The sequence below is a fragment of the Eurypyga helias genome, unplaced genomic scaffold (assembly GCF_000690775.1).
Source record: "Eurypyga helias isolate BGI_N326 unplaced genomic scaffold, ASM69077v1 scaffold7914, whole genome shotgun sequence".
NCBI lineage: Eukaryota > Metazoa > Chordata > Aves > Eurypygiformes > Eurypygidae > Eurypyga > Eurypyga helias.
Window position 1 is genome coordinate 23,391 of NW_010246758.1, and position 26,347 is coordinate 49,737.

The window sequence follows — 26,347 nt, forward strand, 5'->3', positions numbered from 1 at the left end:
ACAGGATATTGTGTGTTGACTGTAAGGAGAGGAAATTCATAACCAGAAGCATGCCATGTGTCTGCTTAAAATGACCTGTGAATATTTTACATATAAGGTCTGTATGATCTGCTACAAACCAGTTATCCTTTCAGAGGAGAAGATTTCGTGGCAGAAAAAAGCCTCTTATATTCAGCTTTTCATAATTTTATAGAAATAGATACAGAAGGGGAAACAAGATTAAAGACCCCATGGCTGTACAGTTTAATACTGTTAACATTTACTTACCAATGTTTTGATGTTTCAACCCCAAATTATTCCCCCAGATTTTTACATTTTCTACAGCACTAGGCCACAGAGTTCTGCCATCCTCCCCACTCTTGTGTGCTTGAAGGGACAGACAGGAAAACATACAAAATCTGCCTGAAAGTTTATGCAATCTTTGCCTCACTACAAGTACTGTGGACTGACCCACGATTTGCTAAAAATTAAGGGTGTGCCTTCTTAAAGGACACCAGATAGAAATATGGCACCTGTACCTCCTATATTTTCATCTACAAAATCGCAGGGTTTTTTTCAGGGCAATTGCAGCCAGCTTTCCACACCTGTGCTGGATGCATAGGCTGCAAGGGCGGTGTGTCCAATTGTGGCCATTCTTCCATGCCCCCCAGCCGGAGAGGCAGAGATGCTCTCAACGGCCGCCCACACAATAACTGGATGGGAGGTATCTCTAAGGCACAATCCTAACACTGTTACCATAGCAAAACTACACTCACCAGTTGGTGAAGTCCCTAAAACAAATTTTGAGACTCCTGATTCGAAACCAGATCATCTCACACTGATTTCATCCCTGTTCATACACGAGTTGCTTTCCACAAGTCAATAGATCCCAAACTACTTTTGAACTGAACACCAGGTTTCAGCTGTGGTGTAAAATATTTGAGACTCAAGCTGTGCAAGACATGGGGTATGAGTTGCAATTGCAAGCTTGACCTTCTACAAAGATCAGCTCAAATGCAGGGTTATGATTAAAGAATAAGCTCGCAGGGGCAGCGGGGAAACCACCTCCAGACCATGCCCAGCTCCTGTGGCCAAGCACAGCAGTGGAGGTGGATCACAAACCAAGTAACTGTTTAATTCCCAGTCTGGGAGCAAGAAGGTGACACCTCATATATGTGAACAGGAGGCATAACAGCCAGGGAGCTCAAGGCTGGTGTCAGTTATTGTGACACATGTCCCATTCCTAAACTTGGCAGAGCATGAGACTTTTGATCTCTCAGGAAAGTCTTTGCTAATTGGCATACAGAAACGAAGACTCAGGGGACCTTCTAGTTTGTTTGGTTTGGGTTTTTTTAAGCACAAAAATTGGCACATTAAGAAAAAAAAGGTCTTCATGGAAAGCTAAATCAAAACCCAGACCTCATTTAGCCTCTCCACTTCCAGACAAGGCTGAATTCAGGAACAAAGAGCAAGCAAGAAAGAGAGAGCTTATAAATGAAAATAATCATTACCTTTTCTGCAAGCCAGCCTAGATGCCTAATCTCTCGACTTCCAGCAATCCCTGTTTTACCCAGCTGGTCTCTGACCTCTGCAATCACCCTGGGGATGAGGTCATTGACACTGGAGTGGATGGCATTGAACCAGGCCTGGGCTGTAGCCGAATCCTTACTCCTGAGCACCACGGTGTGCTTGGCATCAGGTGAATGAACTTCAATAAGTCTAGAAAAATGGGGGGGAAAAACATTATGTTCACTCAGATACCGTTAGATGGCTAAATTTATTACCTTGCTTAGTGTTAGCATTGAGTTAAAAAGAAGGATACTAATATCAAGACCTAGCACTGAAAACTTACCTTTGCAACACTTGAATAGAGTAGGATCATCTTAACTGAAGCCAGGTCTGTACTGGCATCATGGTAAAACTCTTGAGAAGGAGATTGGCCAATGCTGATGCAACCCCACATCGGGCATTTAAATGGAAGTTTCAGATATGAAGGCAAGAGGATTAACATTCACTGATGCAGCAACCACCCAGAACTGCACAGGAGATGACTGCAGAGAAGCTGGGGATAAGCTGCTGCCTTCTTCAACTGGTTATCAGGCATGCCCAGAGTTTCTCAATGTGCTTATTTTACAAATACAGAGCCAAATGAAAACCACCCTCATCCCAAATGGAGAAGTGCTCTTAGGATGGCACTGAGGTTTCACTGACACCACAAAGTATCAACCAGAAGCCCAGCACAATTGGCCTTTTCCAGGAGTTACCAACATCCTCAATGCTCCATTCAGATCCTTCTAACAGCCACAGCAAGAAAGCGTTAACCGCAACCATACGATTGCTGCTGGCAGGCATCTTTCATGGTTTTCCAAACTCCTGTAGAGAGAGATGGGTTTTAAAAAAAACCCAACATGCTTATTATACCATCCTGTGGGCTTCCACCCCACCACTGTGGTATGAAAAGCACAGACAACACAGCTTTCAGGAAAATTAATCCTGTCCATCGTGGTTATCGGACCTGTGCCAACACGTTTGCTAATAACAACAACGTTCTGAGAGGCAGCTGCAACTCTTGTAGCTCTGTTCTCAGTGAAGTTATTAGTTACTACTGGGGCTTTGTGTGCTCTTTATAGATTTGTGGGCCACTTTTACCTGAACATTTGTTAAATAACCCACTAAGTAAGAGACTGGTTTACCTTTACGTAGTGATTATAAAACCCAGCCCATCACTGCCCATCACTCAAAGCCGTATCACAACTGTGCTTTTTCATTATACATGTACAGTGACTGTCCTTGAACGTTGCCCACACAGATCTGACCTGGGATCTGAGCCTATGCACGCACTTCTCTCCTGCGTATTGCTGCCTGATCTCTGGGACACACAACGACTCCTTTCTGTAGCAGCAAAGTAATTAGTCCAGTGGCATTTATTCAGGTTGAGGTTCAAGACAGTACTGTAATACAAATATTTGTTATGCAATTACGAAATCCTGCAATTTGCAGCTTAACTAACAATTAAGAGATTTTAATTAATTGGTTAAACCAGAGCAGAATCCAGAACAGAAGGTGACTCGATCTGCAGAGCTCTCTGGGGCTGGGAGAGTGAGGAGCGCTGGTCTCATGTTTGTCCATTTTGGGAAGGGGAGGTCTCCACATAGACACTGCTCTAAACATAGAAAAGGTCACGATTTTCCAATCTCTGTGGCTGAACTGTTCAGGGTCCTAAATCACTGTTCAGATAGCTTAGAAGTGGGTTGATTTTTCACAAAGTGCTGAGCCAACACAATAAGCGTGTTTCCTCCGTAAAGCTGCTAAAGCTCAGCACTGTCTGAAAATAAGGCTCTTATTTAGCCACTCTAGGATGCACGGAGGGTTAAACCTCAGGTACCGAAAGGAACATCCCTTGTCAGATGATGCAGGTCTGGTAAATAAGAAAACTGTAGATAGGCACATTCCCAATCACACTCTCATTTTTTCTGAGCTGCCAGAAAAAGCCATCTCCCTGATGATCATGATTTAAATATTTGTGGACGATGATCATTATGGCCGTGTACAGCTACCACACCCTGGTCTGTCTTTCCATCAGAAACACTGCTCTCCCACTGCCGTAGGAACTTGAGTTTGAGCTTGTTCTTCTAGGCAGCTATCAAGAGAAACAAGGCTTGGACTTTCAAAGTGCATTGTGGTAATCAGTAAAACGTTGCTTATTACTTACAGAGCACTTTTTGGCAGGAGCATTTTACAAATGAAATCAGTGACAGCATCCCCATTTCCCCACCGAAAAGGTGAGATGTTGCATAACCCAGATGAGGCAGGGAACAAGCCAGGAGGAGCACTCATAATTTTCTGCACTCTACCTCCCATTTTCATCCTTTTAAAGACAAAAATTATTAGGACAGCACAGCAGTATTGTGCTGTTTTTGAAACAAATGCTAATGTACTGTATGGACTGTGTGAAACTATGCTCTTTACAAAGCCTGTGGTTTCTGTAAGGGAACTCCCACCTCCAAAGTCGCTCTGTATCGCGGTAAACAAAGCGCTGAACAAGGACTATAAAGACACAGAAGAACGTGCTCCTTTTCCAGTTGCAAAGGAACAGCAGCGAACTCCTGCCATTTCTTTTAACTTAGAGTTGTAGCAGGCTTGGATTCAAAAATAAATTATCTAGAGCTGAAAGAGCTTCCCAATAGCAACTCACTTCCCTTCAATTTGGAAAATGCTTAAATTCTTACGTAAAGCAAGCGGCTTAACATACAAACAAGTATTTTGCTCCTTGGGCCTTCATCAAAGCGTATTTCCCTTCAAGGTGGCAATTTAAGTACTTCTACAACAGTTCTGGCCCCTGAAAAAAATGAAGATTTAGATCACTCTTCACAATTCTGTTTAAGTGATTATAAACTTTGTATATTTTAATATATACACTTTCTACTGTGATATCAATGTATATATTCTAGTGTACACATGCATACACACATACTGAACCATGCTTGCAAAAATACTCTTAAAATATCATCTCCCAGTGACTTCTAATGCGGCTATTTTGGGGACTGCTTGTCAGTCATCAATGCTGATGCACTAACATCTGCAGAAAGTCTGCCTCGTTCCCTGAGTTGAATGACAGGAAGATTGGACAATACTTGCTACACTTTTCAAAAGTGAGTTCAAACCAGGAATAAATGCTGCTTTGAACAGCCCAAAAACTGAATCCTTTTATCCACAGCACTGGTCCAGCCCAAGGAATACATCTGCAAGCATTGTTTCTGTGCAAGCTGCTAGGTAGGGCACCTTTTTTATTCATACCTTAAGGACGAAAGTCTAAATCCTCAACTGCCTGAACTCCTGGCTATTGCTGTAAGATCTGGACACTTAACTATCCTTAGGAAACTGGGCTTGCAGGTTTCCACTAAAGATCCAGGATTCCTGTCTCCACAGTCAATTGGGATGGAGAGACTAAAAGAAACTTAAAATCTTCCAAGAAACCCACGGGCTACAACCAAAATCAGATGAGGAAAGCACTGCATCTCTGTAAGCTCTTGCCTTTTCTGCCTTTCAGCCTACCCTGCTTTGATCCACCAGTCCATCTGGATGATGCTTTTTGTGTAACAGCTGACTGATGGCATTTCCATATTTTTTTGAAAAGCAGAGAAATACCAGTGACCTTAGTAAACTTCAACACTAAAGCACTTAAATGTTTCCAGCCGTCCAGCCATTGTAGCTTTGATTTGTTCCTTGGCTAAACTGACCACCGCTTACTGACTTCTGTTTATCTGCAGTTCAGTGATAAAGTTCCCTTAATTCGCCACTGAATTGAAATATTTAGGGCAATGCCACAGCTGTGTTTATTCTCACACTCCACCACAGTTATGTAAATACTGCATATGGAGCTGTTTCTGATAAAGCCCATACCAACCCAAAGGAATTACATGTTAGCTCTAGATGGCTGCCAAGATGCACGGCATCTCTCCAGCTTGGCAATGCATATGAATGATATCACATTTTCTCAGAGATCATTTGGCAAACCTCGTAATAAAAGAGCAATTTTCTCTCTCCTCAAAGAGTCCCACTGAGCTAAAGAGTGTTTCCAGAATCCCTTTCTCCACCCGCAGAACACGGAAGTGATGCAAAACCCGGTGCCTCCAAATGCCGTAACCTTGCACGTAAGAGGCCAAAACTCCCTCCCTCACAGCATCATCCAGAGCTTTTACTTTAGAGCTTTTACTTTACAGAGGATCAGAAGAAGATGAAAGCAAATGTTTGATAGATCATACTCATTCTGCATTTGATAAGGCCTCCTTCTGCAGGAGTGTTCATTATCTAAGAAATACTTTTTATTAAATCTCTTGAGAGCACTTCTCCCACCAGCGTTGGCTCAGGGCCAAATCAGGCACTGATTTACACTTTGTGCCTTTTCCTGGGTCAGATTATGTATTCAGTGACTGATTAAAGTGTGGAGTAAATCCCTTGAAGTTAATGATAAGCTGGAGCCAGTTATATGAGTCCATCATCCTACTCTGATACTGCACCAGCATAGTCAGGAACAAAACACTCTGCAAACTCACAAAGGGATTGAGGGCCAAACTGCTCACTCCATCTTTTCCATCATTGCCTACACAGGAAACCATGGTAGGTAATTTTTTTTTTTTTTTTTTACTTCTGAGTGTAAAAACACAGAAACCTTTCCAGCATGAGGGGGGATTTAAAGGAACACAAGTGAACTACACTAATTGCTACAACTAAGTAATTAAATATAAAGTAAGAAAGAATGATGTTAAGTTTCTTTTTCAATTCTACATGCAGCATCAGGAGATGAACCAGGAATAAAACACCTTAAAATTAAGCAATGGAAACTTTGGGTTTAGTCTGCAAGAAGAATATTCCACAGAGAGTCTGCGAGCAAATTCCCCAGCATACACTGAAGAAGCATCTTCATTTGATGTACCTAAATGAAGGTGAGAGCAATTTTATCGAGCAAGCGTGATTTGGTAGTCAAGTGGAATTTTTCTATGTGAAAGCCTCTTGGTTCCCTCGCTGTCACAAGGGTACCCGCTGTATTATCAGTGGTAAAAACGATGTAGATACTCGTTTCTTGGGAGCTGGACTGACATCCAAACAGAGGGTGTATATATCACTAATGAGCTGTCACAGTTGATTTCATTCCTATTTGCCGCCAGCTGGACTTTAATAAAAGGGATATCAGCGGAGTTGCACCGCGTGCAAGTAAGGATTTGGTTTTGTGATGGATTTCTCACACCGCTGTGTGCCAATGCCAACAGATCTGCAAAGCACACCACACGCTGCCTGCTCTACCCAGAACAACCACTAATAGTTTTTAAATGTCAGTGGATGTTAAGGAGCAAAACTCTTTCTCTGCATTGCCCAAAAGACCTCTTATCTTTTTCTTTCTTGATTTTTTCTTTTATATTCTGGTAATAGTGCTGAATATTGGTAACACAGGAATACACGGTCCAGCCTTCTTCACATTGGGTTCATCCCCAAACAATAGCAAAAGTGCTGTTTCAAGGAGCAGTGGGGTCAGTTACTTGGGGGAGGAAAAAAAAAAAAAAAGAAGAATTACTGAATTATTTCAGAGGCATTGCAGGAATTTGATTTAACTTTTAAAAGATGCTGCTTGAAATCTTAAAACTAGAAGATGTTGTGATCGGTGTGGTCAAAACATTGACCACAGGTCCCTGAAGAAACTCTTTCACAGCAAGAGGGAAAGCGTATTAATGCTAGGGGAAAAAAAAATTGTTTCAGCCACAAAAGCTGCATCTCTAGCAAAGCCACAGCCAACCTCAAAGCACCATGTGCAAACCTTCTGCATGGAGCTGCGTCTGGGCTAAGCAAAGTGCTCCCAACTGTAGCTGGTAATAGTGGTCCATGACCCCTTCAGATTGAGATGAGGGTGGAGAGTCTCATGCTGCTGCAGAAATAAGAAATTACAGGCTTGGAGAAGAATTGGATGTCTTCTGAGAAGGAACACCACTCTACTGGCAGGCAGTGCTGCCATAGGACCCTAGAGAAAGAAGGGGACATGTTCCATGAGCATGAATAAAAACTCATAGGGAAATGGCACAAATGAGTAGGGCTGCTGATAGATCAGCTCTGTCTTGCAGATGAACTGTCATGGGACAAAGTCTTGCTGGAAGAAAGAAACAGCAGGTCACCTCATCTAGCAGGATGTGTCTCAATGTCTCATTATTTTATACATCCACTTTTTGGCTTCCATGTTCATGAAATTCCAGGTATCACTGCTTAGTTGCCAAGTGGAGCAAAACAGAAGCCAGATTGTTCAACAACCACAACAACAAAACCCCAAATTCCCTCTGGATCCGTTATTGGCCTCCGAGGTCTGGGGAGAGAGCACCACCTGGAAGTGAGCCTCCTGGAGATACTGCTGGCCTCTCTGGGGACAGGGGGCATGGGTCACCTCCTGGCACTTCCACTACTGGCAGTAAACGCATCTTCCCATTGAACACCCTCAGAGATCAATAAAAAAAGCTGTAAATTATGAGAAGAAGTAACAACTTCAACATAACTCTCTGATTCCTACTACAGGAAAACAGGAGTTTCCACCAGCAGAAACACATGGGATAGCTAGAAGTGACCACTGGGTATTAAAACAGCAATGTCCGTGCATACAACTTAAGCACCAAAGCCCAGCCTCAGCACATGCCAACAGGAGCTGGGGCAACTACGATGGCAGCCCACCGCCCGCGGCTCACGTTGTGGCTCTAAGTGCAATGTGCTGCCGTACAGGCGACTGACTACACACGGCGCAGGAGGGAGCGCCTTTGAATACACTGGCTGAAAATCCTGCTGAGTGATTAACAGCAGGTCAGGCCAGATCAGAGCTGTAAGACTGAAATCCAATTTGCAGACCCACTGATAAGTGAGGGAAAACCCAGCACCAAGCACAGGACAACAGCCAGGCAGGAAAAAGGGTTCCGAGGCTGTAACTGGCTCTGTGTCAGAACACAGAGACCATGGGGACAAGGAGCAAGGCAGGAAACAGAAACCCTTGCGTATCAACTTTCTTTGTTTGGCAGATCTCAGGGGTGTTAAAATTGCCCTCCAACATTATTTAGTGGCAGCTTGGATGTCAGCACTTACATACCTTTACATACAGACGCACATAAAACATGATTAACTGTTTGCCCTCCTCTGTCCTGCCCTGCAGCACTCACACTGCTCTTCCTTTCCCTTTAATCTGCGACACATTTCTTGCAGCATTTCTCTTTCTCCATCTCTTCAGTGCTTTGATTTTTCTCTTTTTGCAAAAATGTTCACTAAGTCTGCTGCAGTCTTCACTGTCTTGGTTCATCTCTTCGCCTTGTTGATTGGCTTCTTTCTTCATTACCTGTTTCTAATTTGTTCTCCTTTCTTCTCTCCACGTATTTCTCAAGCAGTTTCTTCTTGTTCCCCCTCCCCTGATCCATTTCCAGTTCCTGTGCTCCTGTTTCTATTCCTTAACCCAATCCTCTACTGTTGAAGCTGATTGGAAAAAATCTAAATTCTTTGACTTTTTCAGAACTCCCCTAACTGAAGCAGTGGCTGAAAAAAAATCAAAATACAACACAAAAACCCACCAGCATATCTCCTTTTTTCGATTAACTTATTATTTAAATATTTTCACAGATGACAAAACTTTGGTTAAAAGTTTGTTCATCAAAAATCCAGCTCAAAGCACACTGCCAGCCTTGGTTACTGCGACCTCCACACCACACACATCCTTCCTCTCCACCCACTCACCGTGACACATTTTATTCCTGCCAGGTCACATTCAGCCCCTTTTGCACACAGACACACACACATACACAAAGTTTTATTTACACTCACGTAACTATATGCGTGCACAGCCACTTTCTTTGAGTAACATGTGCAGGAGCTTTGCCCATTCATATGTGATTTGTGCTGGAGATGGGAAGGACACTGGGAGCTTGCCTGTCCAGCCCAGAAGGATGGGTAGGGGAGAATGCCCCACGTCATTATGTCAGGGGAAAAGATGTGACCTGTTTTTCAAGAAATAAGACATGACCAATCCCCAATTCACCAGGACCCGCACAGACTGAAGGTCAGTCACAACATGCCCCAACTATCCAGTTCTACACTAGTACCAAAAACATCACGGGTTTACACTGTGTACCCAAATCCTGGCACATTCCCCCAGCAATAGAATTCTCAAACTATTGCCCACAGAATACAGCTGGTCCTTAGGACATTAAAAAGCTATTTTAACATGATTTAACAGAACAAAAGTTAAATGTGAAGAAAATAAAAGTAAATGAACATCCAAAGTTCAACCTAGTTTATCAACGTGTTTGTGTAAACGAATACCCTTGAGGCTGCTCTGCAGAAAATGGCCTTTGGGTTGTTTGGTGGGGGGCTTTTTTCTTCCAAAAGCCTCAGCTGGTGGTTTGACTCAAAGAGGCCAAAACACTGCTCTCTGCAGAAGAGACAGTCCTACAGAGGTGTCTGATCTCAGTAGCCTTCCAAGAAGGCTGAGAAGAAACTGAGGCTAAGGTATAAGTCCATATGACTCAGAGCAAAACCAGTGTCCTGATTGGCTGGTGGGGAGTTTCACTAATGATGGAAAACAGCTACTCCGAATAATGGGGGAAAATAAATTACCCTTTGCCTAGAGGCTTCAGAGTTCCAGCTCCTACAGGGTTGGAAAACTGCCCCTCACCAAAACAGATGACTGCAGCTTCCAAAATGCATCTGTGATTGCAGAGCTGCTCAAAAGCAGATGATGTAGATGACAGAGGACTGCCAGAATGCCCGGCCTGAGTTATTAATTCTAGTACTTAGTATATTTACCCCAAAGTTCTGTCATAAGAGAAAAAATGCAATCTTATGGGTCTCTCATTTGACAACGCAAGCCCTGAATGCAGTGACCCTAGCTACCAAGGAGGGTCCCACAGCCATGCAACTCTTACAGAGGTCGTTTTAATACAATAAGGAGGAGAAGGAAGAGGCCTTCCCCACTGCCCAGCCAATCATCCATCCCACCACTCCACTCCTCTCCCCTCCACACCCCAGCTTCTTCCTTTTCTTATCCTCAGGGTATTAAAGGGGATGCTGCAAATGTCTTTTTAGCTAAATCACATAACTACTCTCAGCTTGAAAAGAGAGACCAGCAGAAAAATCTCAAGTGCCACCTACTTGTTCATCCCTTCCAGTAAAAAGCAGACTTTGGGAGCAGATCAGCAGTTACAGTACTATAAACAAACAGGACAAGAAACATCCCACTTTACACAGAAGGAGGATTTGGATCCGTAACAGTGAAACAGTTGGGAGTTAAGGTTAAAAACCTTAACTTTGATCTTTAATTCATGACCTTTTGTGGGCAAGGATGTTTATAAAGTGCTTCAAAGTGGCAGACTGTCCTTCTCTAGCAGAGTGTGCACACTGTGATAGCACAGCACAACAGGGTAGTTTAAGGATGAGGGGAAAGTCAACCACAGTTTCACCTTTTTTCACACTGTTGTTCTTTTCTGGATTTGAATTACATCCTTTCAAGCTGCTTTACTTTAATATTGGATTGTTGATTTCTTCCTTAGTTTAACAGTATTCTAAACAGATAATAAACGCAGTCCCACCAGGGGAAAAAAAAAAAAGCAAAACACAATAACAAAACTTCTTGATATAAATCAGGCCTTTGACTCTAGCAGGCTCAATGACTTCTTCAAAGGACTTATTCATATTCAAATAGTAAAACATGTCTGTACCAATAATGATAATTAAGTGCTATATGCCTTTCATCCAAGGATCTCAAGCTGTAGCTCACAACAACACTGCAAATTAAGTACGGTCTCTCCATTTCACAGAGATTTCATCTACAGCCAGAGAGCAGCTCAATAACAGCACAAGGAGCAAGGCACAAATTCCTTGGGGAGGTGTGGAGGGGGATTTTTTTATACTGGTAATGTGCCCATTACAGTATCTCGATCTTTACTCTATCCCCCATGCATACATACATTTTTCTTTCTTTGGTCCACCTACAACACATGGTAACAGAAAAAAGACCCAAGTTTCCTAAACCTGAGGCCAGTCCTGCTAAATCTGTACTGCCCTTTAGACAGGAAGATATCCACTTCCCAGGAAGCCCCACAGAACCACTGGTGTCTGCCCAGGGCTGACACAGCTCCCGCATGCTGCAGAGGTGCCAGCACGCTGCTGGATACAGTCCAGCACCCTCTTAACCCCAGATCCAGGGCTCAGCCTTTGCCCAGCACCTCACTCCATTGTGCTTCTGCCAGTAGCCAGGGTCGCTGGCTGATCCCCATGTTATCAAACTACCTCTTAAGAGGCAAGATGCAAAAAACAAGGTAAGTGGGACCTACGCTCTCCAAGAGCGGCTGTAACTCGTTCTGGGTACCATGGTCACTCTCTGCGGCACTGCACTGCCCTCTGTTAGCCCCACAGCAGGTACATGACTCGAGGGATCCGCTCCCTCATCATCGGGGAAAAAAAAACCAGGTTGCAAAGCTGCACACCTAAACCACGCTGCCCTTCGAGGAGAATCCAGCTTTTGCTTGTATACCAGTGGCTGCTGGTGCCTGGCAATATCAAAGTATGGTCCTGTTTACCAAGAAGGCAGCAGGCAGGGTGGAGGCATGAGCCAGCCCACCCTTTCATCAACAAGACATCCAGACTCTTCTCCGCTGCCTAAATACTTGCCTCCCCACCCCCTTGGTCACCCTTAAATTACACCAGCATGAACTTGAAGAGATGCAGGATCTAAATGTCTTTTATTCCTTCATAGAATGGAACAGAACATTTAAGTTGGAAGGACTCACAATAATCATCTAGTCCATGTGTCTGATCAATTCAGGGCTGACCAAAAGTTAAAGCATGTTATTATCCAAATGCCTCAAACACTGACAGGCTTGGGGCACTGACGACCTCTCTAGGAAGCCTGTTCAGTGTCTGACCACACTCGTGGTACAGAAATGATTCCTAATGTCCAGTTTGAAAAGGTCAAGTCTTGTGGTGCTTTTAAAGAAAAATAGTTGTGCTTTGGATCAGCAGTGTCACTGGGAGTGCTGGCATGTCATCATTTGTAGAGTTCTACTGAAAAGGCATGGACTTTCTCCTAGTACTCCAGACATCACCTATATAAATAATCAATCAGCCTCACAGCTGAAAATGCATCAGAAAAAACATTCAGGAAGTCATTTACTGGACAGTGCTGTCCATTTATTGGACCAGTGTCACAGATCCGTGATGTCTGCTTCAAGATGTTTGTCATTTCATTTCGTCTTCACACTCTTGATGATAGGACCCTTCACCTTGTGATAGGACAAGGGGTAATGGGTACAAATTGAAAGCAGGGAGGGTTAGATTAGATATCAGGAAGAAATTCTTCACGGAGAGGGTGGTGAGGCACTGGAACAGGTTGCCCAGAGATGTTGTGGATGCCCCATCCCTGGATGTCTTCAAGGCCAGGCTGGATGTGGCTCTGAGCAACCTGGTCTAGTGGAAGGTGTCCCTGCCCATGGCAGGGAGGTTGGAACTAGATGGTCTTTAAGGTCCCTTCCAACCCAAACCATTCTATGATTCTATGATTCTTCTGCTAACTTCTGGCATTGTTATCAGCATTCATGGCTCAAGTTCTTTTCTGTAAGAATTAGTTTTTACTATGTCATATTAAATCTGATTGAAACTCAGCTTTTATTTTAAAGAAGTTTCAACTTTCATTTTCATGCCTTATTGTAACAAAAGTAAATACATCCAAATTCACCAGAATTTGTTTTATATTTAAGATTTTGAAATGCGATTTCAGAATCACACAGGGATATTTCATGCTTACATAAACTATATGCTTATACACCAATTACATTCAAAATGTTAAATCTCACTGGCCCTGTTACTGTGCATAACTGACATGTTACTAAATAATGCAAGAAAATATTTTTTTAAAAGAATGTGTGCAAAAGGAAACAGTTTGGGGAACAACAGCTTTGCAATAAGACACTTCTTTCAGTGAATCAGTACTTCCCAATGCAAAAAAAAAAGGGGGAAAAAAAAAATATATATATTTCAATCAAAGTAATGAAGCAATGTAAGTCTATAGCTGCCTCTGGAGTACAGAGGACTCAGTCTGTCTTGCACCTCCCTGTTGTCCCCGGAAGCTCAGGTAATTCCCAGATGCAGCTCAGCTTGCAGAGCCCATAAAGAATAAACACCAGCCAGTTCGTCTGCCACATTTAAAACATATCTGCCCAATTTTACCTCCTGATTGTAATTCTCAGTCCAACCCTGAAATGGACAACAGACAAGGGAAGTTCCTTATCTGTTTCTCTGCATGTCCTCGGTGTGAAGTCTGAGAACTTCTCCTGTGCTTGCTGCGGTGCTACCACTGTGCAGCTGGCACCACGGTGCTGGGACTCTGTCTTGACTCATTCTTCCTCACTCCAAAACCAAAGCAAACCTTTCCCATCAGAGGGCCAAACCCTGCCAATGAATTAATTCGATCCCTAAGACTGGATCCCTGCTAAAGTTCCCTGTAAGGATCACACTGCTCTGGACTCTTGCCACCGGAAAAATGTGACCACAGATCCCTAAGTGGTATCAGGATCAGGCCTGAACCTCCTGGGTTTGGCTGAATGAAACGCAAGCAGGATTTTAGGGTGATTTCAAAAGCAGATGAGAAAGCCTTTTCAGCCCATGCAGCATGGCCTCCTATCTCCAGGAATGTCGTGTCTCCTGTGCTGTGTACAGAAGTTCTTTTGTAGTCTGTCCCAAGACTTTAAAAGCACCAACAGAACAAATTTCACCTCTAAGACCTATTTCCTTTTTTTTTTAACCCTCCTACTCCTTAATATCATCACAGAAATTGATGAAAAGCTTTTTATACTGCAATAACATTTATTAATTGGTATTACTAGCTGTGACCATTCCCACATGTCCCTTCATTGGGAGGGGACGCTCCTCTGTGAGGCCTGACATTAACCTTTATAATGCTGCCACCAAGAAGGACACTCATCAGTGAAAATACAGGCTAACAACAGATTAAAGTAGTAATTATTTCAATCTAGTTTCTTCCAGAACAAAATACAACAACAGCCCCTGAGTCTAGAGAAGAATTACATAAATGCCACTAAGATGCTCTGCATCTTTTCTCCTCTTGCCATGTTCGTACTATTAATTTTTTTTTCCCTATACGCTAAGTTTGGCATTGGTTTGTATTAAGAGTCTTCTCCTTGGTATCTTACAGCTTTTATAATCAGGTAACAGAGAAGACAATTCCCTTCCTCTTTCAGAGTGAACCCACAAGCAGGTCAGGTGAAGGAGGTATCTGAGAATCGCTGGCTCTAAAAGCACCAAACTTCACTCCTGCTCTGAAATAACAGGTTCAACAAACCATCTGAGAGTAGCCACAGACTTAGGAGTCTCTTAACTGGGGCCAGTCTTCAAGGAGAAGCAGCAATCCTATGCAGGGCTACCAGCTCTAGTGGGAAAACCGTGTGTTAAACTCACATTTCAACCCAGCTTTGTCAGAACAGGAGAAGATTCAGTGTCAACAAGCAGGCATTTCCTTCTGGGTTCTTTAACACAGGTATCTTCTCATGCTGAACGTTAAACCACTTCAGCCTGGTCCCATAACCCTGCTGTGACATGACCTCCAGCCTGCACTGGAAAACTCATGCTTTGTATGTCTAAGCTTGATCTTAGCTGAAAATTAGCTCAGCTATAGCCCAAAGGAGCCCCTTATGGCCAGCATAGGCTTTGGCAGCCTGCCAGCAGTGCTCTTGTAAAGCCATCCAGCAAAGTGACACCATCAGTTAGAAGATCTATGTGTGTCAGGTCACTGGGTTACAAAACAGAAGCGTCATAAGCATCTAAGGACATGGTTTGGGCTCTGCTGTGAACTAACATCCAATTGGTTTTGTGGAAACAGATTGCTATCTTAAGATATATTCCAGTGGGAAAGGGTCTCTGCATTGTAATAGCATTTCTGCTGGGAAATAGCGGTTCCAGTACTGAGAATTGTTAAGACACCCTGAAATAGGTAAAGATACAAATCCATTGGATGTTACTATTACACTGCAGCCAGCACACTGGTGAGGTGGTGTGCGTGGATGGAAAAAAATCTAGCTTAGAACGTACACTGCACTGTGTTGGACTACAGTAAAAATCAGAAGTCCCTCTTTCCACAGGAAATGACACCAACACAAAATGAAAACCATGATAATAAGCAATATGACTCTCCCACGCGTTACTTCCTAGTAACACCTAAGAACACACACATTTGTAGCACACTTCGAAAATGTCAGCTCCATCACAGCAGTATCACGAGCAATGTGTGTGTCCCTCTGAACCAGTCCTCCTGGCCTTCAAACAGAACTGAGGGCCAGGAGAGTGACAGAAGCTGAGAACTGCAATACGGTCAAAAAAAGAAAGGGAAAAATGCTGAAAGAATTAAGCCAGCGTGTAAAACTTTGTCACGTTGTTCCGATTCAAACAACACAACCTGCATTGGTATTTTTAAAATACATTCCACGGCAAAGGGAATGACAAACTCTCAGGCTAATGATACAGCTGCAAAACCTCAACATCTCCAACTGCATAGAGATATGTGAAAAAAAGTGGCTGATATCAATAACCATCTTGATTTAAACTTAAGACAGACTGCTAAGGTAATTGCTGGTTTACAATTGCGCTTCTGCTGTGGTAGTTATCACTGATTATGGTGGTAACCACTGAGATGAAAAGCAGAAGCAAAGTAAAGCAATATTATACAATAAAGCATAAGGGAAAAAAACGCTTAAAAGAAGGGCAGACAAATGTAAAAAAAGAAAGAAGGAAAATTACACTGATACTGATCGAATTTCTAGTCTGCACTGCAAGAGATTACGTGAGAACCCATCCTCCCCAAACTCCCCTCTGCTCTCCCATCTTCTTATTCCTTCTCTGCGAATGAAAATGTAACTTTTATTTATGCCCGTACACAAGTGCTGAGAAGGAAAAGCATTACACCCAGCTTCTGGGCAAGCCAGCACACTGCAGCAAAAACAAAAAGGCCATTATTTGGATGGAAGAATCAGTCTGTATTAGTGACTTGACTGATCCCTTTTTTATTAAGCAACTGTTGGAGCAGGGTTCAGAGTGTGTGCTGGTGTGGTGCAGCTGTTCCACATATGTTATAAATAAGGGCTGGTAAAAGCGCAGCCTATTTTTAGCTTTACCAAAAAAAAAAAAAAACCAACCACCAAGAAGTCACAGAAACCTCCCATTAATGCCTTGTAAGTGGAACTTTTCTCCTGTTCTTGACTTTAATGCCCAGAACTGAATGGACAAAACAGGACATTCTTAAAATATTATTAATTAAAAAAGAAAAGAAAATGCAACTTAGTGGAAGTAGATTAAGCCAGTCTGGAAGATATAAGCAACTGGTGTGTACAGTGTCTTTTCCTTCAAAAGCAGACCCTTATTCAGGGGAAAATCAAACACCCGTAATTCTATTTCTAATAAAAATTTTGGATGACCAAACTGAAGAGTTTCTCTAGCACAACTCAAAAGCTGAGGGGTCTCTCTCCCCCCATAGCTAGGCACTAAACCCAGCATCACGCAGCTCAGACACCACCACCACTTCCCAAACCAGTCCTCGCTTGCCTCTTGCTGGGTTGCTGCACGCAGAGCCCATCACCAGCTCCTACTCACCAACCCCAACACCGAAAAGGCCAATGAGGATTGAACACGAAGGCAAAATCCCAGCCCCTTGCAAATCCCCCGCTCACCTGTTTTCGGGGTCTGACACCGTCATGTTGCGCGTCACGTAGCACATCTTGAGCGGTATTGTCTTCTTGTCCCTGTGGATGGAGAGCGAAAGCTGCGACAGTGGGTCAGCAGAGGCGCAACCCAATCGGGGAGATTCGGGGGGAGGCGTCTCCCACCCTATTTCTGAAACAGGAGAGCCTTTCTTCACATAGGGGGTTGCTTCTCTCATGTATTTCACTATGAAAAAGAAAAGAAAAAAGGGAAGCAATAAATAAATGGATATTCAGTAGGTGCATCCATTTGAGGTCTTTGAAGTGGTACCAACCCTCAGCACTGTTTATCAGTTCTATTTGTCCAGCATAACGGCATTGGAAGCTGTGCAAATACAGAAGATGGAGATCCAGCTGCAGTCCACCTCAGTGCAGTGAATGCGTGAACGAGGGAAAAGAACAGAATAGGAGAAATAACATCTGGCTAGTGTAAGGCCAGGAGAGCCATCTGCTCAACAGGCTGTGAGTCCTCGCACAGCAATTCCTATGCACAGAAGCCGTGGGCTAGCTGAGGCATGGGGAAGTTTTTAAGAAAGACATTCGACCAAGTGACAGTGAATCTATTATTCCGCTATCTAAAAATCTTCCAGCGATGCTCCCAGGGCTGCAAGCTCACGTCTTGCTTCTAGTTCACGCTTGTCAGTGTCCCGCCACTGATCTCAACAGCTCTTTCTGCTTGCTGGGAAGCAGTTTTAGCTGATCTACTTGTACATCTATATATATGGAGTAAACAAAGTAACATTTCACCTCTTATCGTTCTCACGGGGAAATAAAATTGAGTTTGAGCCTTTCGTGAGAGTGGAGGTGTCAGATGAGATCTTTTTTCAGCCTCTTTCAGTTTTTTTTCCAGTATGGATAGGAGAGGTGAATATAGGATGCCCACATCATCTTGCTTCTTATGTGTCTGGCAAATCTGCCAGCCACCATCTCCTCCTCCCTCACAAACCTGACGGAGCTCAACCAAGAACAGACCTCACATTTAAGCACCCTGGCTAATGTACTTATCCAATGTACACAGCAGTGCCTGCCTAACCCGCTGGACTGTACCCGTGACGCAAACAGCGGTGAGACCAACCGAAAGGGCAGGAGCACAGTGAACTCATTGGGGGAAGTCACTAAAATGCTGCAAGAAATAATTTCAAGGAAACGGTGCAGATTATCATGTCAGCTAGGCTGAAGAGGCTGGGAATGAGTGAATAACAAAAAGATGGGTAAAATACAAAAGAGCATTGTGGTGAAGGAGGTTAAGTTAGTGAAAGCAGACTGAAGTTTTTAAGTTCAAAGTGAAAGCAAGGGAAGTATTTGGAGGAGCGGTGTTTCTGTCAAAACCACAGATACAGTGGGTAATTTCAGCAGCACTATATTCAAGGAACTTCGTAACGGGTTTATTACGAGAGATGCCTCTGCAAAACTAGAGTCCCGGCTCTGTAAGCATCTATTGCTCTCTTTCCTCTGAAACACTGTAGTGCACATCTTGCCATTGCTCTCCCTTTGTGCTATTTAAAAAAATCTGTTAACCTCAATACTAAGGACTTCTGTGTTTAGGTATTTTACAGGACATTCCTCTGTGAGAAGGTTAATTTTTAATTTGTCTGAAATGCTGTCCTGCCCAACAGTGCTGGTTTGATTTCTTTGTCCCATACTATTCTGAGTAATTTTTGAAATTAATTTATTCCCTGCTCAAGGAAGGGCTGGCACAAGATTCTATCAGGCTTCCAAAAACTATTTAAGGCAAAAGGTACTGAGACTGATTTTTTGATCTTTTTCTAGACACCTGCCTGGAGCCCATTCTCTAAAAACCCGTGTCACCTAACTCTCAAAAACAATGTTCATCCTTGGACATTCCATAAATGACCTGACTTTCAAAGGTGTCAAAAACAAGTTTTAGCCAGTGCCATATAGATATTGGTTTTAGCAGTCAGCATCTCAGTTTGGGTGTACTCATAGCCTTTGGGAAACAGAGAGACTGAACACACACAGATGTGGCAAATCTATTCCTGTTTATATTGAACAAACATGACTTTGTCATTCACTGAGATGAGAAGAACAGTTAAAGCTGTAAAGTCATGTTTGACTGAAAACAAAATTTTGTTCCCTTTAAAATTAGAGATTATCAATTAATCTGTTGAAAAAAATGAATCCAGTAAGTTTTTGAAATCCTTTACCGTGACGTGCCAGAAAATGTGATGCTAAATAAAGGTCCAGGTCTCACCAGTGTAGCTATTTCATCTGTGCTATTTTCATCCTTTTCCAGCTGTAGCTATATGCATTCGACCTGAGCATCTTTTAATTAAGGAAAGAGGGGCAGAGCGAGGAAGGAAGCTGAAGTGAAAAATTTGGCTCTCAACTTAAGCAGGAACACAAAATGTGAATTTAATTCCCCAGAGATGGCGACAGAAGAAAAGAGCTGTCCTCTTCCATGTGCCAAGAAGCCAAGTTTCCATGCAACGCACCAGTGAATTCATGGCAGGCAGCTGCACTGTTTCAGAAACTCCTGTGAAAGAGGAAGCAGGAGCAGGAGGAAAGAGAAGAAACACAACGCTCTTTCCACAAACTGAGTCTCAAAACACAGCAAAAGCCAATAAAATTACCTTGAGGAAAAATGTCCTACGAAAACCCTTGCCAATTTCTGCACTCCCAGACATCTTGTTCCTACTGACTCTCAACAGGAGATGGTTGCTCAGCCCCTAAGACTTACATGGATAAATACCCATAACATACTGCTAAACTGCTGAACACCATCTTCCTACAAAATTCTAAAGGAGAATCAAAAAATAAAGTGAATACAGGTTTTCTGTTAAAAAAAAAAAGTTAGTGATTTTCTACTAATTACTTCCCACTAAATACAAACAGCTCTCTAGATTCATTGCTGAATTCTGCTGGGTTTTACAAACTAGACTTTAAGGCTTTTGCATATTCAGGTGTGTTTCGTATTTTAAAAGCCCCCAAATGGATACACATAAATGCACAAATGCAATATGGGAGTGGAACAGGTGGCAGAATTTGATCCACTTATATACATTTTTGTATTATTTACATTTCAGAGCCACTGTTTTCCATTTACCCCATCAACATCCATAATTACATGTCCATAAAAAAAGTCCAGTTTATGAATTTAGAGGGAAAAAGGCACATGATGTTCAGATGATTCACAAGTTTTATCAGCAATTATTTCTTATTTACCCCTAACCTCTGTATGTGGATACTGCAGAATACTCTGTTTTATACAAATGCACCAGTCACCCTACTAAACACAGCACAATTTATGGTGACCCCACACGTGTCTACAATTTGCAGTCTGTCCCTTAACCAGTTCTCAATCCACCTAGTAGAAAACAAACTGATACCGGTATGTATTATAGGCATACTCCTATTCCACACTGCACTATCTGAGAATCTTGAATGCAGCAATGTTAATGTATAACTGCAGTTATACAATTCACTTTCATCATCAAGAAAAAATACGATACAGACTCTTGGACATTAAATTAATAATGTGGATAATATTCTGTTCTCAGACCATTACACTCAAGAGCTAGATTTGCCTTTGGATACAGCAGCACAAATCCATGTACCAACTGAAAAAGAAAGTGGCTGTAGAGAACACTGTTTTTATATATTGCCAATGAAACTACTTAATGAATTAAAACTCCTAGACATTTAATAAAATTAAATAAGGCATGCCATTGTATAACAACTCAGTTATACATAACTATTCCATAGGCATGTATATATACACTTCCAAGATAGATACATATGCATAATATAAATACAACTACTAAACATCTCTTTATATAAAAATACTTTAAGACCACCAAAATGTACTCTGCAAACACAGAAACCAACATGCAAGAACTGAGAAAAATTTCTAACCATTTCATTATTATAACTCAATTTACTGATAGACTGCAATTTCAGTCGAGGGTTGTCTAAACTCAACCATTTGATGCTATAGCTCAACATCAGAGATCTTTATATTCAGTACTAATTAATGATCCGTGCCCTTTTGGTGCACCACTAATTAGAAACTGCGGTCAAGCAATTAAAATTCCAATCTCCGGAGCACCCCTCCCCGCAAAGAGAAGAGGAAGGCAAGTGGCAATCAAATGAATTAATCCACTGATACACGCTGAAATACTTTGCATTTATTTTTTGATCTGCAAGACTGGCAATGTAGCTTCCAAAAAGCCCTTCATTTATAGGCACTCCTGCCAAGTCCCAAGTCTCCACAATTAATTCTTTGTTACTGTTCACGGATGACTTTGGTTTTCTGGGGGGAAAGAATCAGGCTTTTAACAAGAGAAATCCTGCAGACCAACTTGGTCAGGTTCTTGGCCAGACGCAGTTCTGAAGAACTGGGACTCTTCTGACACATCCAAACTGTTTCCTAGGAGGGAGGACAAAGACCACTGAAGAGAAGCCAGCACTGCCGAGCAAAGCTCTTTCGTTACTATGAGGACAGGATGCGTAGGTTTACAATATGAAAGCAAAAGGGAAAACATGCCTGACTCTGCTCAAAGAAAGATGATCAAGGAATTCCCCTTTGCAGAGGAAAAGCAGTCTCCTCTATGCATTCATTCTCTCCTAAGTACATACTTAGATACAACTACCAAACGTAATTAGAAAACATCACCCAGAAATTTCCTGAGGCTATTTTCAATGGATGCACATTAAGTTGCTGCTACCTATACCCAAAAAAGACAAGTGTTCCAAAGTTCCCATAAATCCATCTTCATCTGGCCTGGTTTCTGCCAGGGTGAAACATGGCCCAAAGAAGAGGAGCTAGGGAAGTCCTCCACCATACTTAAGATGTTTTAAGACTGCATGTAGGACTCCACCTTTGGAGTCGCTTCAGCCCACAGACTGACCATGAAGAGGCCAATTGCTTTTATCAGCTTATTCAGCATGAAGAGGCTGTTTGACTCATCTGTGCTGAAGCAAGTACACCAGCTGCAAGGGTCTGGTGGGCAGCATGGCATACAAAATTTTTTCTGCATAAATGATTCTTGGTTAGTTTGAGAAGAGCTGCTAATGCAGAACTAGAGGAGACCCAACCTACAAGTATGCAGTTCCCACCTGGAAAGGACAAAACAAACAAAGACCAACACTTCTGAAGTTGTAGATATGACCACTCCAAGTCCAAGTTAACAACTCGGAGCCATCTAACAGCTGCTGAAGTGATACTGTCCCAAGAAAAAGTGGATTGTAGCAAATCCTAGAAGTAATCACTCTGGCTATGTGGCCTTCAGACGGGACCATCAGCTAAGCACATCAATCACTCAGCATGGTTATGTCGTTTTGCTTGATTAAACATTAAAACAATGTATTTACAGTCTAGATGTTTTGGTAAGGCACAAACCAAAACACCCCAAATTATTTCAATGCTAGTTGTAACTGAAAGAACTCTTGCCATAAAATTTATAAACTGTGCCAAGCAATGCCAACATATATCCCGAGTATTTTACACTACTGTCAATTAAGCCAAGATTAACAGAGCTGGAGAAAGGTCTACTGTATTAAAATTATTCACTATCCTGATACCAGAATTTGCCTGCTAGGTTTTATATTAGAGACCAAGTTCCCACTAAACTCAAGCAAATTTCACACCCCACAGTGAAGACACGTGTATAAAAATCAGGTGAGAATCTGTCCAGCTGTTGGTGCCATCATTGATACTAAGACCCAAATACCTGAAGAAAAGAGTTTACAAATCAGATCACCTATGAAGATGTGTTGCGTGACCCTTTCAACAGCTTTAATGTGGGCATAAACCAAAAACCAGTCAACAACCCTGCTTGTGTGTGTTTCCACTCCATTTCCTACAGAGACATCTGTTACTACGATCAGACATTTAACATCCATTAACATCATCTGCTTTCCTCTGTGCTGAAAGGGATTTGAAACTGTAAACCCCTTGATCTGCCAAGAGCATCGGATCTCCACCTCTGGGAAATGATACAAATTAGTTAAAATAAACACCTTGTGAGAATACAAATCCACTTTATGCTTTGGCCATTTCTCACACTGTGCTAAGTTGAATTTACCATTTTCTGCTGGTTTAAAATTAATTTGGCTGACTTCAGTGTATGTTGCTTCAACCCTTAAAGAGATAGTCTTGGATCTGAACTGTAGGGTTTTTTAAATCCTTTTAAAAAATACATGCAGTGTATGCACATACACTTTTTATTTGGAAGAGATGAATGAGTGTTTTGAAAGAAAAACTTCAGGAGACAAACACACCTTTCAGATAAAGTTTACCTGAACAGATGACCTTAGCAATTAGTGCAGAAAGGCTGCTGGTAAGCAACCAGTCTTTAAGTTGGGTACGAGCTTTCAGTAAGGCTGGGTGAAAAAGACCAGGAATCATATTTTAAAAATATAAAGAACACTTTATTGTGTTCCTTTAAGTTAGCAGCTGTTTGTATCAAAAAGGTAGTGCTGCAAGCACCACCACATGCTTGCACCCAAAAAATTGAAGGCAGCTCCTGTCAAAGCACCTTGCAATCAGCAGTTTATGGCTAAGGGAATTTATTTGTCAATGAGGTAAAGACACTTGTGGTCCAGTCAGCAGAATGAGGGATCAGCATGTCCAGGCCCCCATCACATGGGAGAAAACGGGCTGCTCTAAGGAAGCCATGCAACGGTGTAGTCTGTGAAATCTCATGGTTTTGATAACCTCAACAGGGCACAGTGACCAGACACACTGGGTTACCCACTGCAGGTCTCAAAAATATAACTTGCCACCAAAGATGTCTTAGAAGTCAAGAAACTGTAGGAGGAAACTCAGTGGCGAGTCTTGGCAGGAGACATGGGCAGCCCCTGCGGATGTCTTCTCCTTTCCACCTGCACCAGGAACCTTCTTTTTCCACCCTGACTTCAGTACTTATGGAGCTGGAGACTACATTCCCAGGCCATTCCATGCTTCCGTTAACACCAAAAAAGCTTCAGAAAGTTACTTTTCCTGAGACTTTGCCTGTGATGTGAGCTGATTCAGCCACTGATTCCCTAGGCCTGATGTCCTGCCCATAGTAAGAACTTGGTTCAACTCTTCCTGAGTCTTATCTTACACAGCGTATCAATTTTGTCAACTGCAAAACCTAGAGAATATTAATCAATGTTCATTTCTCCACAAAGCCATGGTTTTATACTCCATATAGCACAAGCATGAGCAAAACACACACCCTACTCCCCTCCAGTCATTATGAGACAGCCTGAAAGCTTCACTTCCAGCATTTCCCATCCACTCCTCCCTGCTGTCACCTGGAGCTGGTCACTGCTCACCATCCCCTTTCAGCTCCTCTGTGAGTTACATTACCGGGTTCTATGAACAAAGTCCATCTTTGAGGCTAACAGCACACACACCCAAGGAAGCAGCAAGGACAGTTTCAATGCTGCGGTGAGATCTTCTGTCTGTCCAAAATAGCTTAACAGAAACTAAACAAATGTGAACTTCTGTCACACAGGATCATAGTCAAACCCTAGGCTGGATGACTGCTTGGCTCAGAGCTCTAAATACATGACACACACCAGCACTTGAGCTGATGGAGTGACCAACACCAGTCACAGGTTGTCAGTAATCTGGTATACAAAAATTTCAAACTGGCAAATTCATAATAAACTAAAGACAGAGTCTTTACAGTTGATGTTCCTCATATTCCCATCATAATTTCCATTACTTATACCTACTACACTGAATGTGTTACAGTTCCCTTCAAGTGATTTAGTTTCTTTTAAATTTCAAAGTTTCTGTTTCAATAAATTAGATGTATTCAGTTCTGGTTCTTGACACGTCACTAACGATAAATGCATACATTCTAGTGGCAAGGTCCCATAAACTGTTCATCTGCCTTCAAAAAACGTTACATGCTTCCCAAATTAAATGCAGAGGTATGTCTCTCTTCGTAATTTGAAAAACAAATTTAACTTGTAAATATTCTGTAAACCCCAGAAGTACAATGTATGGTTGAAAAGGAGATGCTTACAGCTTCATCTAGAAGGAGACACCGGCACTATCCTGAAGAGCGAAAGAAACACAACTCAGTGGAGAGCAGGGAGCAGCTATATTGCACGAGTCTCCCTTATCCAACAGACTAAAAATTCAGGAAGACTACTGTCAAAACCTGCAAGCAGCAGCTATATAACTTACTATATCTTTATGTAAAATGTGACACAGCTCATCTGCTACATTGTTACGTGACATTATGAACTCTACAATTAGAACTAAGCAAATCTTTCATAATGGAAGTGGAAAACATCTGAAACAGGCAATTTGGGAGCTGAACATGGGAATTAGCAGTCACATTTTGAACAAAAGCATTGTGGACCTGTGAGTCACTCACTGATAATCAAACTGGAGCTTCTGGTTCTCTCCAAGGCAGAATGCTTTGTAAGTTACTTTTCTTTTTAAAAAAGAGGGTTTAGTCCCATGGTATTAGGACTAGGTCATCATATTCCTTGTAACTCTACTCAAAGCACAACAGAAAAATGTGGCTTCACGTAAAGCATGGAAATGGAGCAAAATACATTTCTTCAGTGGACTTGCAGTACTCAGCTTCCTAAGGACCATCTCCTACTCAAGACTGATGTATTTTAAAGTCTTTTATCTAAATCTCTGGAATAAGGTGAATCAGAATTTCTCATATGCCGCTCATGCTTGTTGTTTCCCCCTCTCTGTTAGTATTTATAGATCCTGCTCCAAATCACCCACACACTCAGATGGAATTCAAGGTGTCTGGCATCACCAGCATGCTCTAATTTTTCTATTTACATGAGTAATCTCAAGTGTCAGAACAAATATTTCAACCACTAGTGATTATGTGAAAAATACATAAGGGCATTACGGTTTTAGAGCATGCTGTTATTTCAGCAGTCACACAAATCATTAAGTAGTACAGGATAGACTGAAAATGGCACTCACTGAGGGAAATTATTATGCTGTGTATGACTGTACCTGTTTTACAGATGGCTAAACTGACACAGGCAAGTTAAAATGCTTTCCTCAAAGTCACGCAGTAAGTCAGCGACAGGGTTCTCAGCACTAAACTTAATTTCTACTCCTTTATGATTTTTTATTTTTAAACAATCCAAAGAGATCC

General features: G+C 42.2%; 1 protein-coding gene across 1 annotated transcript; it reads right to left on the bottom strand.

The window, feature by feature from the left end:
• Positions 1-1,490: 1,490 nt before the first annotated feature.
• On the bottom strand, positions 1,491-17,439 carry LOC104508778 (beta-1-syntrophin-like; the record flags this gene model as incomplete). The annotated part of the gene is made up of 2 exons (XM_010150508.1): positions 1,491-1,698; positions 17,223-17,439. Coding segments are annotated over 2 exons (425 nt in total), but the record flags the coding sequence as incomplete, so codon positions are not given.
• Positions 17,440-26,347: the final 8,908 nt, after the last annotated feature.